The sequence below is a fragment of the Mustelus asterias genome, chromosome 17 (assembly GCF_964213995.1).
Source record: "Mustelus asterias chromosome 17, sMusAst1.hap1.1, whole genome shotgun sequence".
Classification (NCBI taxonomy): Eukaryota; Metazoa; Chordata; class Chondrichthyes; order Carcharhiniformes; family Triakidae; genus Mustelus; species Mustelus asterias.
In genome coordinates this window covers 74,444,998-74,460,698 of record NC_135817.1, presented here as the reverse complement: position 1 = coordinate 74,460,698, position 15,701 = coordinate 74,444,998, and the positions used below count along the sequence as shown (strand labels likewise).

The window sequence follows — 15,701 nt, the reverse complement described above, 5'->3', positions numbered from 1 at the left end:
ATTAAATGCAAAGGATTTCCATGTCCGTTCACTTCTAATCTCTCCCCACCGCCCCACTCCCCATGCTGCCATAGCAACCTGGATGTCAGGAATGCTTTCTAGGAGCTAATTGCAGCAAGTTATATGCATTTCATTATTATAAACTCACATTATGTCCGTGCACATGTAGTTATGTCTAGTGTCACTTCTGGCCAAAAATAGCAGCTTCTGAAACATTTTCCAATTCAACATATGGTATATCTTGAGTAGAAATTTCTGTTTGCAGCAGTGATGTATGTCATTTCTAAAAGTAACAAATCATATTTGACTGAAAACAAAGTGCTAGATCTCTAAAATCCACAGTAATTTGCTTTAAAATCGTACTTGGATATTTTTATTAAAAGATCACTTCAAGTAAATCCTAAGAGATTAGGATTATAAAAGGCTTTCACCGTTTGTGAAAGTTAATGTGTTTAAGACATCTCTAAGTTTGAGTAATTCACTAGATATACAGCTTGCTTTCAGTTTAGGATTTTTGTTTTGGTGGTAAAGATTATTAACTTGTCTAAGTATTAAATTTACGGTCCATTTCCCCACCAACTGATATGTACACAGCATGCTTTTTGTCAGTGACTTTCTTCTTGCCCTCCACGTTCCACGTTTTCTATGCATCTTTTTATGTGTTCTTCTCAAAGATCTTCAACTTTACAAAGTTTTTTAAAAATCAGAGAACTCTATATTACAAAGTCCTTCGTGGAAATCATTAACTGGAAGTTCTGTTATTGTTATGAGTTACTGCAGTGGAATGCGGTCACCATTCTTTATTTGCATGTAATTTCAAATGGAACGGACAGAACCTTTCACTTAAATCCCTGTTAGTTAAATCCCTGATCAAATCACTGATAATTGACAATTATTTCATCAAAATGTGATAAGCTTTCATTTGTAAAACCAAAGCTGTCACTACTCGAGCAATCTGTCGAGAAATGATTGTACAAATACTTTTTTAAAAACTCAGTCATGGTCTAAGTAAATATTTTCTACTCATATTCCCGTTTATTTTTGCTTCAAATGTGCATGTTTTGGTGAATGTGGTCACAGCAGGCAATTTTAATGGTATGAAAAATTGCAACATGCAATATAATTTTCTGGCACATAGCCCATTAATGCGAACAATTAGTCAAAACAAATGAGGCATCAACCAGCAGTAATCTCACAGCTGGAGAAGCATACTGCTGTGGCCTATGTAGGAACCAACATAGCAGGGAGAACTGGCAGTGAGGTCCTGCAGAGAGGTTTGAGGAGCGAGGGTACTAAATTAAAAAGCAGAGGCTTAAAGGTAATAATCTCCAGATTACTACCAGACTACAGTGCATATTGGCAGAGGAAGAAACAGGTTAGAGGTTTGAATTTGTAGGTGAAAGAGTGATATGTTAAGCAGGGGTTTCAATATATGGCACTGGCACTGGAAAAGGGGAAGCTGGTCAATTGAGACAGGACCAATGACCTGGCAAATTGAATAACTAGCATGGACATTAGGGCTTTAAACTAATAATGGGTAGGAGGTGCTCGCTAATCATAGAATCATAGAAACCCTACAGTGCAGAAGGAGGCCATTCGGCCCATCGAGTCTGCACCGACCACAATCCCACCCAGGCCCTACCCCCACATATTTTACCCGCTAATCCCACTAACCTACACATCCCAGGACTCTAAGGGGCAATTTTTTTAACCTGGCCAATCAACCTAACCCGCACATCTTTGGACTGTGGGAGGAAACCGGAGCACCCGGAGGAAACCCACGCAGACACGAGGAGAATGTGCAAACTCCACAAGGATAAAAATATAAACCTGAAGAGAAAAGGTATGTCTTTAGAACTAGATTCTGACAGAGTTCAAAGATATTAATAGGATATTAGTGACTAAGTAAAAAGTTAAAGTTGAATGTTCTACATGTGAATGCAGGAAGCATTTGTAACAAGATAGATGAATTAGTGTCACAAATAGAGGTAAATGGGCATGATCCATTAGCCATTGCTGAGACGGAGGGTTGGATTTTATGATTTTATGGAGCATCATTGTTCCTGTACACCCCCTCCCCTAGTGGCTATTGCCAGTACTGCATTTGGGAATTGAGGAGACAAACTCAAGTGGTGCCAAGTTGGCAGGTCCTCATGAGGGTGGGGTGGATATTAGGGCTTGAGATGGCATGGGGATAGGGGGGTGGGGGATGGGACCCTGGGTGGGAGTTGCTGGCCCAGTGGTATTGTCACTGGACTAATATTCCAAAGTTCCAGGGTAATGCTCTGGGACCTGTATTCAAATTCCACCACAGCAGATGGTGAAATTTGAATCTGGAAATATCTGGAATCAAAAGTCTAATGGCCCCCATGAAGCCATTATTAATTAATGTAAAAACCCATATAGTTTACTAATGTCATTTAAGGAAGGAAATCTGTTGTCCTTACCTGGTCTGGCCTATATGTGACTCCAGACCTAAGCAATGTGGTTGACTCTTAATATGCCCCCCTGAAATGGCTTAACACTCAGTTAAAAGACAATTAGGGATGGGCAATAAATGTTGGCCTAGTGAGCTATGCTCACATCTTGAGAATAATTTTTTTAAAAACACCTTGGAGAGCCAGGGGAAGGACCCCCCTCCTGCCACCAGTATATAGAGGGAACTCTGCTGGGCTGGTCACTTGGCATTGGCCTCTCCTGTTGCCGGTTGAATCATGTTCGTAATGAGGAGCACCCAAAAATGGGCATTAATTGAGGTGGATGAATAGTCTGGCTCTAGTTTTTAGACAATGGTCCCTGGTCCTCGATTCCTCAACAATAGTTCTCCCCCCACCTCCCCATTTACCCTACCTGCTCCACCTAATATCTTGCAAACTTTAATCAAATCACCCCTTAACCTTCTAAATTCCAGAACAGACACTCTAGTTTGTTTAATCTCTCCTCAATGCTTAACCGTAGGGAGTCCAGGAATCGTCCTGGGAAAGCTGCATTGAATTCTCCCCAAAGTCTATACACCCTACGTAAGTTGTGGTGCCCAGAAGTGTTCATGGCAGTCCAGGTATGATCTAAGCAGGGCTTTATATAGCTGAACCATGACTTCTACCCTTTGTATTCTGTCCAGTATTAATCTGTCTAATTATTTTCATGATATTTTAATGATTCTGTTCATGAACTCCCAAGTCTCTTTGTACTTGCACTGTCTCTAACTTTTGACCATTCGGAAAGTATCCAATTCCACCCTTTTATGTTCAAATGGATGACTTCGCTTTTTGCCTACATTGAAACCCATTTGGCAGTTCATCCATTTAATCTATCAATAACTCTCTATAATTTTATGCTTCCTTTTACATCGCTTGCAATACTGCCAATACTTGTGTCATTGGCAAATTTGGAAATGTGATTTTCTATTCCATTGTCAAAGTCAATGATTATTGGCTTTGACAGTTGGAATTTTTTTCAGCAACACTCAACTGCTGTACTGCCAAAAGACTATCTAAGTCATTGATACATAAAATAAATAGATGCGGTACATCTCAGTGGTCACAACCTACCAATTAGAGTACCTGCCCATTGTCTGTCATCTTCCACTAAGCCAATTTCTGAACTAATTCAATAATTTGCTTTCAGTTCAGCTTAATTTACAGCTTCCACTTTAGCTCAAGTCTATTATGAATAACATTATGAAATTCCTTCTGGAAGTTCATACAAGTAATATATGTAGGAATTCCCTGCCCTCTATGTCAGTCATCTTTACAAAAATTCAATTATATTTGTCAGTCATGACATATCTTTTACAAATCTTTGCTCTGTCTCTGCTCAGCTGAAAATGATCAAAGTGTCACTTGGTAGTACAGAACTTGAATACTGCTGAAAGGAGAGACAAGTTTCTTGCCAACTAACCAGCATCCTTTCTTCCTGTAGTATAAATTGATGTGACTGTTTGAAATTTGACATTCTTGCATTTGTCCTGATGAGAACAAGACAAAAAGCTTCAGCAACATAACTCTCTTTTCAGCAATATTTAAATTATCAAAGTGTTCAGTCATCCTATCCTTATTTATAGACAGTAGCAGTGTCCTAACTGAAGATGTTAACTGGTCTATTATTAACTGGTTTCCTCTGTCACCTTTCTTAAAAGTAATCAGACTATTGAAATTAGCAAATTGGAGGTTCTTCCAACAAGGTTAATGCAATAACCCCAGGAACTTCAGTCTTCATGCAGATTGGGAAAATCAAATTGGCAAAAATAGCTTGGAGGATGAGTTTAAAGCTTGTTTGAGCCACTGTTTTAGTAATGGAACCAACTAGCTAACCTCTAATAGAGCATTCTGCCCCCATGCAGCACTCCTTTCCCCCTCCGACGCAGTGCTCTGCCTCCGCACCTCCCACCAAAAGCAATCCTCCTCCACCGCCGCCGCCACAACGTTCTCCACCCCCCCTCGTCCCTGCGGCGCCCTCTCCTCCCAGGTGCAGTTTAAAGCCCTATTTGAGCCACTGTTTTAAAACACTATATTTAATGGAACCAACTAGCTGTTAGAAACCTCTAATACAGCATTCTGCCCTAAATGTAGCACACTCCCCCCCCCCCCCCCCCCCTCACCATGTCGCCTCTTCCCCCTGCCCATGCAGCCCTCTTTCCCTGCCCCCTCCCGTGCGGCACTCTACCCCCGTCCCCCGCTCCGGTGTGGTCCCCTGTCTCTCCCCACCCCCCCCTCCCCCATGCAGCACTCTGCCCCTTCCCCCCTGATGCAGCGCTTGTCGCTCTCCTCCTTCCCCACTCCCCGATGCAGCACCCTTTCTCCAGCATCTTTTGGTTGTTGCCTCCACCAGTTAACTTGCAAGTAGTCTGTGTTATATCTTCACCAGGTTGATGCCTCATGCTGCTCCTGGCGTGCCCTCCTGAACTTTTCATTGAATCAGGGTTGATCCGCTGGTTTGATGGTAATGGTAGAGTAGGGAATATACTGGGCCATGAAGTTATGGATTGTGGTTGTCTGCAATTATGCTGCTGCTTTTGCCCACAGCACATCATGAGTGCCCAGTTTGGAGTTGCTAGATCTGTTCAGAACCCATCCCATTTATCATCTTCTGGATGAGACATTAAACGGAGGTCCCCATCTGTCTCAGGTTGATGTAAAGGATCCCACAATACCATTTTGAAGAAGAGCAGCAGAGTTACCCTTGATCAATATTTATCCCTCAAACAACATCACGAAAACTGATAATGGGAGCTTTCAGCGCATAAATAGTTTGCTGCATTTCTTACATTGCAACAGTGACTAAAATTTGAAAGTACTGAGTTGACTGTAAAGTCCTTTAGGATGTTCTGTGCTGGTGAAAGGGCTACTAATTAAAAGTCTTTTCATTCAAAGAAACTAAAGCATTGGTATTCTAGCCTTGCTCTGGATACACTGCTTATGATGTGGAGATGCTGGCGTTGGACTAGGGTAAACGCAGTAAGAGTTTTAACAACACCAGGTTAAAGTCCAACAGGTTTATTTGGTAGCAAATGCTATTAGCTTTCGGAGCGCTGCTCCTTCATCAGATGGAGTGGAAATCTGCTCTCAAACAGGGCACAGCGACACACAATCAAGTTACAGAATACTGATTAGAATGCGAATCTCTACAGCCAACCAGGTCTTAAAGATACAGACGATGTGAGTGGAGGGAGCATTAAGCACAGGTTGAAGAGATGTGTATTGTCTCCAGACAGGACAGCCAGTGAGATTCTGCAATCTCACTTGCAGAATCAAACTTGCAGAATCTCACTGGCTGTCCTGTCTGGAGACAATACACATCTCTTTAACCTGTGCTTAATGCTCCCTCTACTCATATTGTCTGTATCTTTAAGACCTGGTTGGCTGCAGAGATTCGCATTCTGATCAGTATTCTGTAACTTGATTTTGTGTCTCTGTGCCCTGTTTGAGAGCAGATTTCCACTCCATCTGATGAAGGAGCAGCGCTCCGAAAACTAATGGCATTTGCTACCAAATAAACCTGTTGGACTTTAACCTGGTGTTGTTAAAACTCTTACTGTGTTTACACTGCTTATGGCATTGACATACATGACATTTTTCTTCCATATTGTCTGTGAAGTAGATATCTTAGGGCTGTTCGTGACATTTTAATAGTGTGTATGCAGACTGCCCCCAACACCAACCCCCCTCCAGCGCCCCTAACCCCCATCAGGTCATTTTGGAAATCTGCTATTTCTAGCTTTCCAACATGCGTTAGGGCTTTGCAATCTTTTGGGAGAAAGAGTCTCCTTCACCTGCAATGCCTGTCTCACGGTCTCTTTTGCAGTTTGGAAAACTTTTCCACATTTAGGGCAAGTTCTTTTGGAATTTCTGCCGTCAGAATGCATTTTCCCTGTAAGTCGCTTTTAATTGCCATCACAGATAATCCAAAACCTAACTCCTCTCCCCACCCCCCTCCACGCCTCCCCACACCCTCCCAAAAGTATGCATCCAATGAGATGCACAGGTAGTGCTGGCTGTACACCATTAAAGTCAGGAAGCAGAGGCAATATTGAATGCTGTCTGTAAACATTTGAATTGGTGGACCCAGCTCTGGGTTGGACCAGATTTCTAAGCCATGATCTAAGCCAGTTTTGACTGTGAATAATTGAGACTGCCAAAACAGATGAACTGGTCTGTCATCTTATTGTTATTTGTCTGACCTTGATGTGTGTACAGTGATGGCCATATTTGTCTCCTCATTTATCCTTCAAAGTGAAGATGGTTATGTTCCGCATCTGGGGTGTTCCACTGGGTATGTGGGTGATTGCTACAGCCAATCTTCACCGAGTAGGTTCTGCTACCAGTGGGATGGGATACCACACGTGATTGAGTTTTAGGTGTGTTGCTGGCTTAGGATTTCCTCTCCTTTCATTTTCTCTGTACTTTTGAAATGCGCTTGCTTTCAAAGGAAGTTTTTTATTTGATTGCCCCGGGTGCAACAATCATGGGCAAGCTTCTCCCAGGACTTGAAGTTAGTGTCAAAACTCCTGAGTGAAACCTTCAGAGTCCTTATATTGCTTCTTTTGACCATCATAAGACCGTCATCCCAGACTTGAGTTCTGATCGGTGCAGGCTTGGAGTGCCGAAGGGCCTGTTCGTGTGCTGTACTGTTCTTTGTTCTTGTTCTCCCCACAGAAGATTTGCTTTGGTAAGCAAATGTTAGGCATCCTGGTAACATGACCAGCCTAACTCGTTTACGACTGTCTCACTCCAAGATTTATGTTCAAAGTCTGCTCCGTTCTTAAAGTTACAAAGCCAAGCTGACAAGATGAGGCATTGCACCCCAACTTGAGCTTGATCTGATGCTTGATCTTTGCCAAAAGGCCAAGAAGTTTGCTGAAAGTTACACTTGCTTTGACAATTATTGTATGTTGTTTTGTCATCAAGAGCTTGTGCTGTTAAGATAAGTAAACTTCTCCACTGCTGACAGGTTCTGATCATGGACTGAAAACTTGGGCTCAAGATAGGACTTTCCAAGAGCAGGCTAATATATTACTTCAGTTTCCTTTGTGCTGATTGAAGAATGTTTACATGTTTGGAAATACAGACAGTGATTACACTTCAGAAATAATTAATTGGCTTTTATATGATTTGGCACATCCAGATGTGAAAAATGCTGTAGAAATACAAGCTGCTTGTTTTTTTTCTGTGCTCTGTGCATCGTTTCTCAGTTGGAGTTTGAGCTACAAGCAGGAACGAATAAATTTGACATTATAGGACAAAAGCTGGAAGTACTATTATCCACTGTTGTCACTTATTTCAGTTTCAATTAGAAAAGCCTGATGACACTGACTCTCTGTGACAAAGGAGTTACTTAAGAGACAAGTAAATATGACCCTTCAGAATATTATAAAACATCTGCAAACCTCTGATTTATCCCAAAGGTTAATTGTTTCTGATGGGAAAGAAAGGCATCCAAAAAGACCAAGACACCAGCTTAATCTCCTGTTCTAGCCTTCATTTGTGAGTTCAGAATGCTTAACTTGAAACATGCATCACTGAATGCAGTAGTTGCTGATTACTGTATATTCAATGAAATACACCACCCGCATTCCTGCGCAGTGAACCATAGAGACTTTCAGCCTCTAGCTGCTCTCCCTCTCTCTCACCTGTATCTTGATAGACTAACTCTGTCTGAGTTTCAGGGATATCTTAGAAACCCTTCCCCTCTCAAAGCACACATCCATGGCAAAATGTATCACATGGGCCTTATATCCAGGCAGAAATGCTGCAGGAGGAGGCTCTGCTGCTCTAGGGATGTCATGACATCATTATGTCAGTTGATTGGACCGGAGATGGTCTCCAACTGTGTGGGTGGGTGCACAGTGCCATTCTGGTATCCAAGGACAAAGGCAGATGAGAGGTACAATAGGTGTCATTCCTCCACAAAGGTGGTAGTTGAAAGGATATTTGGGCTGCCTAAACTAAGGTTCTGCTGGCTGGACCAATCGGGGTGCATTGTACTATCCTCTAAAGCGCATATGCCTTATTGTCATTGTCTGCTGCACTCTGCACAATCTGGCATTGGGAATGATGAGGATACTGAAGCAGCTCCACAGACATCTAGGAAGGCTGTACTGATAGATCTGATGAGTAGCCCAGGCAAGCCCTGAGCAAGGATGTTGGGGGCAGACTTGATGAACCTTCAGGGAGATGGACACCTTGATTCAACGCACCCTCAGCTAGGCTGGCAAAGGATGTCTTCAATCTCATTGCAAGAGCACCACCTCCTTCCACACACTTTTGAGGAGTCAATCCCATGACCCTGATGTCACTTCATCCCCTGCTGTCTGTCATAAGGCACTGATGAGGCCTGCACCTATAGAAAACTCAGCTTTGAAACAAAATCTTGATTTATATTTTTACTACAGTTGCAGAAAAGGAACATAATATGGTTGCTACTGTCACACAAAACCAAGCATAACACTGATTAGTGTGTCGTCCATGAGAACCCCATCCTGTGCTCACATTTATTTACGCTTGCGAGTGCTACCTCTCCACACACCATGCCAACAGAATGTCCCATCTGGCACTCACTGCCTCTGAGAGTACGTGGGCACTGGACCAAGAAGTGGGAGGCAGAGTGTCCAAATACATTGCCTCCCACCTAGTGTGTCGAGTAGGTGCTGATGCCATTCTGTATGAACCCCCTTTGCCTCTTCTGAAACTCCTGGCAACCTTCAGGATGCTCCTTCAGCCGATTTGAAACCTCCTGCTAGGTCCCCAATCGACACAACAACCACCACACACCAGCTCCTGCCAGCAGCCCTTCTCCGATGTGGGGAGGTGTTTTATGCAGGCTAGCCAGCATGAAACCAGGTTGTTTTAACATTCATGGCCAGAAACTGAAATGACGGCTGCATCCAGCCCCGTGGAACGCGCGCACCTGACAGGCTCGAAATTCAAGTCAATGAGAATACACTTCAAAAATGTACTCCTCTGCTGTAAAGCTCTTGAGATATCCAGGTTTCTGAAAAGTGCTAAATAAATGCAAATCTATCTATCTGTATACATGGCCAACACCCAATATATAGCTTTCCCTAATTTTAACTTAATTTAGATTCTCATAAGTATTCAAATGATTTGTGTTCTGGATTAGACTTATAAATGGAAAAAGTGTCAGGCAACCTTTATTGAATACAGAATAACTCGTTTCAGAGAAACATTCAACTTTTGAACTTGAAGAGATGGAGAGAAAGTGATTTCTCAGTAGTGAACTTAGTGTCTGGCTTGATTTGAAGCTTTACAGAAGCTAGCTCTCCGTTGTCTTCAAGCAAAGCACCTTGAAACCTTTTTTTAAATTAAATACAACAGGCCATAATTTTTTAGTTGCCTTTCATGGAAAGTTTCGGAAAGTACAAGCTAATAGTAATAGATCAGTGAGGGAAATCCGGAATCTGGGCTTTGAGTTAACAGGGGAAGCAGCTGTGTACTTAACCAATCAAATTGAAGGACCGAGAAAGAAGTGTTAATTAGATAAGGTGAATTCAATATCGAATCAGGTGTAGAGAGAAAAAGATGGAAAGCAAGATCAGATTGAGAGTGAAATGTGAGCCAGAAAGGATTCTTTTAACTTGATATTTTTATACTTTATCTCAAACAATAATTAAAACCTGAAGGAATGTGACTTTGCACTTGTAATTCTTAATTTTCAATGCCACAGTATGTTTGGCAGTAACTAATCAAGATTTATTATGTAATTAAAAGGGTGCTTAGACTGATATGAACAAGACTTAACATCCTGTAATGGCCTTAGAAATACAGAAACTTCAGTCTTCAATGCCTTTCAATGGTGAACCATACAGTGAGATACTGTTTTTACTAAGCTAATGGTGGAGTTGAACATCTTCTAGATTTCCCAATTTAACCATCTGCCCGTTTTCACTTGAAGTTATGCAGTGTTTGTGCATAATTAATGGAAAGAGCCATTAGCCTTGCTATTATTTTGACAGCTATTATGGCCCACTATATCATTACATGGTTTGTTTATGCTCCTTTATTGAAGAAAATAAGCATGTTATTGAAGCAGCAATATTAGGGACAGCTGATATTAAAAACAGCTGTATTAGTCACGTAGATTGGATCATTCAGTTTAATATGATTTAGTACTTTAACTAAGAAAAAAAAACTTAATCTTACAAGTTTGAAAAGATAGGCCTTCTGATATTTTGTAAAAATAATGAACTTGATGTAATCCGCACTTAAATCAGTAAGGCAATGTCAGAACTCACTTCTCAAGTAATTGTCCTGAAGTATGACAATTGGTCTTAGTCAATTAATCAATACTGCAGGCAGCTGCACAGCAGTGATTAACTCTCATACCTTTGCAAGTATGAAAACTGGATGGACAATGAGTGGATGAAATGAGAATCTGGCATGTGTATGGGATGCAAAAGAATTAAGATTCTTTGATTTGATTTATTATTGTCACACATTAGCATACAGTGAAAAGTATTGTTTCTTGCGCGCTAAAATTGAAATTGTGCATTTAATAGATACAAATTTAAGTGGTTCATTGTGCTGTAAAATCTTCTTTATCAGGCATGCTCAGGTAATAGGTGGTGCCAGTCAATCCAAAATTCCACTTAATGGGAGTTGCATTACTCTGCCCACAAGACCTGGTTCTCATCTGTCTTTCAGGAGTTGAGGGTAGTAGAAGGGAAACAACTGGGCAGTCAAGGGTCCCGGCACAGCATGGTATCACAGTAAAAACACCACAACTAAAGACCAAGCTGACACCATGACCTTCAAACTATCTTTTTAAAAAACTGAGCTGTCAGCTTTACTGATGCTTGTTCCCAGTAGTCTATCTTTGCTCAAGTGCAATAACCAAAACTGACCCAATAATTTAATAATTTCATTACAAAGCTTGAGAGCAACTAAAGCAGATTTACAATCTCTTGTTAGTATTGTTAGTTTTTTTTTAAGTGCATTATCTGAACAATGAAAGTGACTTTTTTTTAAATCCAGTTTTAGAAATTTCGGTTACTAGAGAATTCTGGTTGTTCAGAGTGCCAGATAGCATAAAGTTTACTATAATTTTTTTTCGGCAGGGGGTTGGTGGGGGAAGAAATTATTTTTGTAAAGTGATGCATGACCTTTTTTTGATTTTAAAAGAACTAGTTTATGTGACTAAGGGCAAAACTGATGGAGGTATTGAAGATCCTAAGGTGTATGGACAGTTAAATAGTGAGAAACTTTTCCCACTCCAAGGTATCATCAAGAACTAGAGGGTACAGATTCAAAATAATTGGCAAAAGGAATAAAATTTGAGAGTAAAATTGTTTGTAAATTATATTTTTGCAAATGAGCAATATGACCTCAGAATATAGAATACATATTAATAATGTTTTCACTTCTGTGCTCGGTACTGTTCCTTACTGTTTTTTGTCCCTTGTTTAAATGAGGGAGAAAAGACTTGCACCTATGGGCAGAATTGTGTTGTGGCATCTGGGATCTTCATCTGCTGGCTGGAGAGCTGGTGAAACCCCTGTGGTGTCTCTTTTCAGGAAGGCTTGCCAAACCACATGTCAATCAGATAGTGGCAAGGTCACTGGCGGGCCTTCTCCTGAAATCAAGACCTCTGGGGTGGAAGTGCCACCTTGTGAGAGCTGTCGGCCAATCAGAAGCCAGCAGTCCTTGTGCTCAATGGCACCACTGAGAGTGCTGTGGCTTCTGTCATAATGGCTCTCCCAGAGTCCCAGGTTGTAGAGGACCCAGCCTAAAGGTAAATAATGTGGGAGGAGGTGTTTGGGACAATTGGGAGAGGTGGGCAGGGGAGATTGGAAGCAGGGGCCAGAGGTTGACTCACAGTGGCCCATGAGCTGCTGTCTCCAAGCTCACCAACAGCAGAACAGAGGATTCCTCCCAAAATCAAGCCATTCCTGACCTCAGGATACCCAAAATGCTTTACTGCCAATTAAATACTTCAGAAGTGTAGTTACTGCTGTCATGTAAGCAACCAGTTTCCACAAACAGCAATGTGATAATGACCAGTAAACGTTGGTTGAGGGATAAATATGGACCAGGAACTGCTCTTTTTTGAAATAGTAGTGAGACCATTTACCATATGGGAGTACTAGCCGGACCTCGGTTTAATGTTTCCTTGTCTACCTTTTCATCAAAATGGCATTGAAATATAAATTTATTATTTTTTACTGAATCACCTTGGCACTCAGTTTTAGAGAATAATATGGAATGGAAGAAGGCTATTTGCCTCTGGGCATGGGATAACTTTTTGAAAGAGCTATATATAGAGATAAACCAGAGAACTACAGACCAGTGAGTCTCACATCAGTGGTAGGGAAACTATTAGAGAAAATTCTGAAGGAGGGCGTCTAACTGGAGAGGAAAAGCTTGATCAGGGATATAGTCAGCATAGCTTCATCAGAGGGAGATCATGTCTAACAATTTGATTGAATTTTTTGAGGAGGTGGCCAAGTGTGCAGATGAGAGTAGTGCAGTCAATGTAGTTCATCTGGATTTCAGCAAAGCCTTTGACAAGTTCCCACATGGGAGACTTGTAAAGAAGGTAAATTCACATGGGATACAGAGTAATTTGTCCAAGCGGATTCAAAATTGGCTCAGTTGTAGGAGATAGAGGGTGATAACAGAAGGCTGCTTTAGTGACTGGAAGCCAGTCACCAGTGGCGTACCACTGGGATCGGTGTTGGGCCTCCTATTATTCATCATTTATATAAATGACATTGATGACTATGTGGAAGGGTAAGATTAGTAAGTTTGCGGATGACACAAAGATTAGAAGGGTGGTTAACTGAGACGGGGAGTACCTTGGTCTACAAGAAGATATAGACGGAATGGTCAAAGGAGCAGATAAGTGGCAAATGGAATTTAACCCTGAAAAGTGTGAGGTGATGCACTTTGGAAGGAGTAATTTGACAAGAAAGTATTTAATGAATGGTAGGACACTAGGAAGTTCTGTGGAACAAAGGGACCTTGGTGTGTTTGTCCACAGATCTCTGAAAGCAAAAGGGCATGTTAGTTGAGTGGTGAAAAGGCATATGGGACCCTTGCCTTTATCAATTGTGACATAGATTTCAAAAGCAGGGAAAACACATTGGAGTTGTATAGAACTTTGGTGAGGCCACAGCCAGAGTACTGTGTGCAGTTCTGGTCGCCACATTATCGGAAGGATGTGATTCACTGGAGGGGGTGCAGAGGAGATTCACCAGGATGCTGCCTGGGATGGAACATTTAAGTTATGAAGAGAGGTTGCATAAGCTTGGGTTGTTTTCGTTGGAGCAGAGAAAACTGAGGCACAACCTGATCAAAGTGTACAAGATGATGAGAGACATGGACAGAGTGATCACCTTAGTTGAAGGGTTAGTCACGAGGAGGCATAGGTTCAAGGTGAGGGGCAGGAGGTTTAGAAGGATGTGAGGAAAAACGTTTTTACCCAGAGGATGGTGACGGACTGGAATGCTCTGCCTGGGAGAGTGGTAGAGCAGGGTTGCCTCACATCCCTTATAAAGTATCTGGATGGGCATTTGGCACATCATAACATTCATGGCTATGGGCCAAGTGCTGGCAGATGGAATTAGATGGGAGTTTAGGTGTTTCTAATGCATCAGTGCGGACTCGATAGGCCAAAGGGCCTCTTATGCAGTGTATGATTCATGATCATTAGCCCCATTCCCTGCTCTTTCAACATAGCCCTGCAAATGTTTCTGCTTAAAATATTTTTCCAGTTCCCTTTTCAAAGTTACTATCGAATCTAGACTCCAGTTTCTGGGATCCCAAGAAACTATCCTTAAGGGGGGGGCCCTCTTATTTCACAGCAGCATGCTGCCCCTCAGTGATATCATCCAACAACATGGCATCAGTTTACTTCGCTACCGAATATCTTGAGCTTTCCACTGTCTGTAAATTGTCACAATGATTTGATATCAGGCTCTTGACAAAAAGTGATTTCTTGCAATTAAATAATGGGAAGACTGAAGCTATTATCTTCTATTCCTTATACAAGTTCTGTTCCCTAGTCACCAATTTCATCTCAGTCCCTAGCAACCTCTCCGAGGAGACTGAACCAAGATGAACTTTTGACCACATGCCCATATCATTGAGAATATTTTCAGTTTCTCATCACCATCACTCTACCTCTTCTTCAGCTCACCTGCTGCTGAAACCCTCATCCAAGTCTTTGTTATCTCTACACTTGAATATTCCAAAATATATTTGGCCAGCCTCTTACATTCCTTCTCTGTAAATTTGAAATCATCCCAAACTCTGCTGCTTGTGTCCACACTTGGACCAAGTCCACTTTACTCGTCACCCCTGTGCTTGGTGACCCAAATTGGTTGATTTTAAAATTCTGATTTTTGTTTCCAAATTCATTCACAGTCTTTCCCTTTTCTACCTCTCTAATTTCCTACTGCCATACAGCCCTCCAAGATAGCTGCACTCCTGTTCTCTTCAGCATCTCCAATTTTATTTGGTCCTCTACTGGTGACTGTTTCTTCAACCGCCAGTGCCCTAAGCTCTGGAATTCCCTCCCTACATCTCGCTGTCGTTCTTCTACTTATTCCTCTTTTAAGATTATTGTTAAAACTTATCTCTTTCATTAAGCTTTTGTTCAACTGCCCAAATATCTTTTTCCATGACTTGGTATCAAATGTTGCTTTATATTGCACCTGTGAACTGCCGTGAATGATTTATTACTTTAAAAGCACTATATAACTACAAGTTGTTGTTGAATCTGCTTCCACCAACCTTTCAGGCAGTGTATTCCAGATCATGTTTGTTTTGTAAAGAAAATGTTTCCTTATGTCAAACCTTGTCCTTTTGCAATTACCTTATGTCCTGTGGTTACTGATCTTGATGCCACTGGAAATAGTTTCTTCTTATTTACTCTACCCTTCATGATTTTAACCTCTATCAAATCTTCTGTTCACCACCTCTGTATTTAGAACATTTCCCAGCTTCTCCAATCTCACCATGTAATTGAAATAATTTCAGTGGAAAATATCCTGTGGAGAGTAAGAATAATTTGATCATTCATGAAATTTCTTTTTCCATATCTCTGCAGGGAGCTTTAGTAAGTGCTTGTGCAGATGACACACTTCATTTATGGAATCTTCGACAAAAGCGCCCAGCAATCCTTCATTCACTCAAATTCAATCGAGAACGGTAAGAGGTCATTCATGTTGCTATTTTTCTGAAGTG

The 15,701-nt window shown here is 41.5% G+C and overlaps 1 protein-coding gene across 2 annotated transcripts in view; it reads left to right on the top strand.

Annotated features, from left to right (window-relative positions):
• Positions 1-15,701, top strand: part of stxbp5l (syntaxin binding protein 5L) — a 437,021-nt gene that overhangs the window by 125,779 nt on the left and 295,541 nt on the right. For both annotated transcript variants that reach the window (XM_078232988.1, XM_078232987.1), the window contains exon 5: positions 15,565-15,665. In XM_078232988.1, coding sequence (XP_078089114.1) covers positions 15,565-15,665 — 101 coding nt within the window. The remainder of the gene's footprint in view (positions 1-15,564; positions 15,666-15,701) is intronic.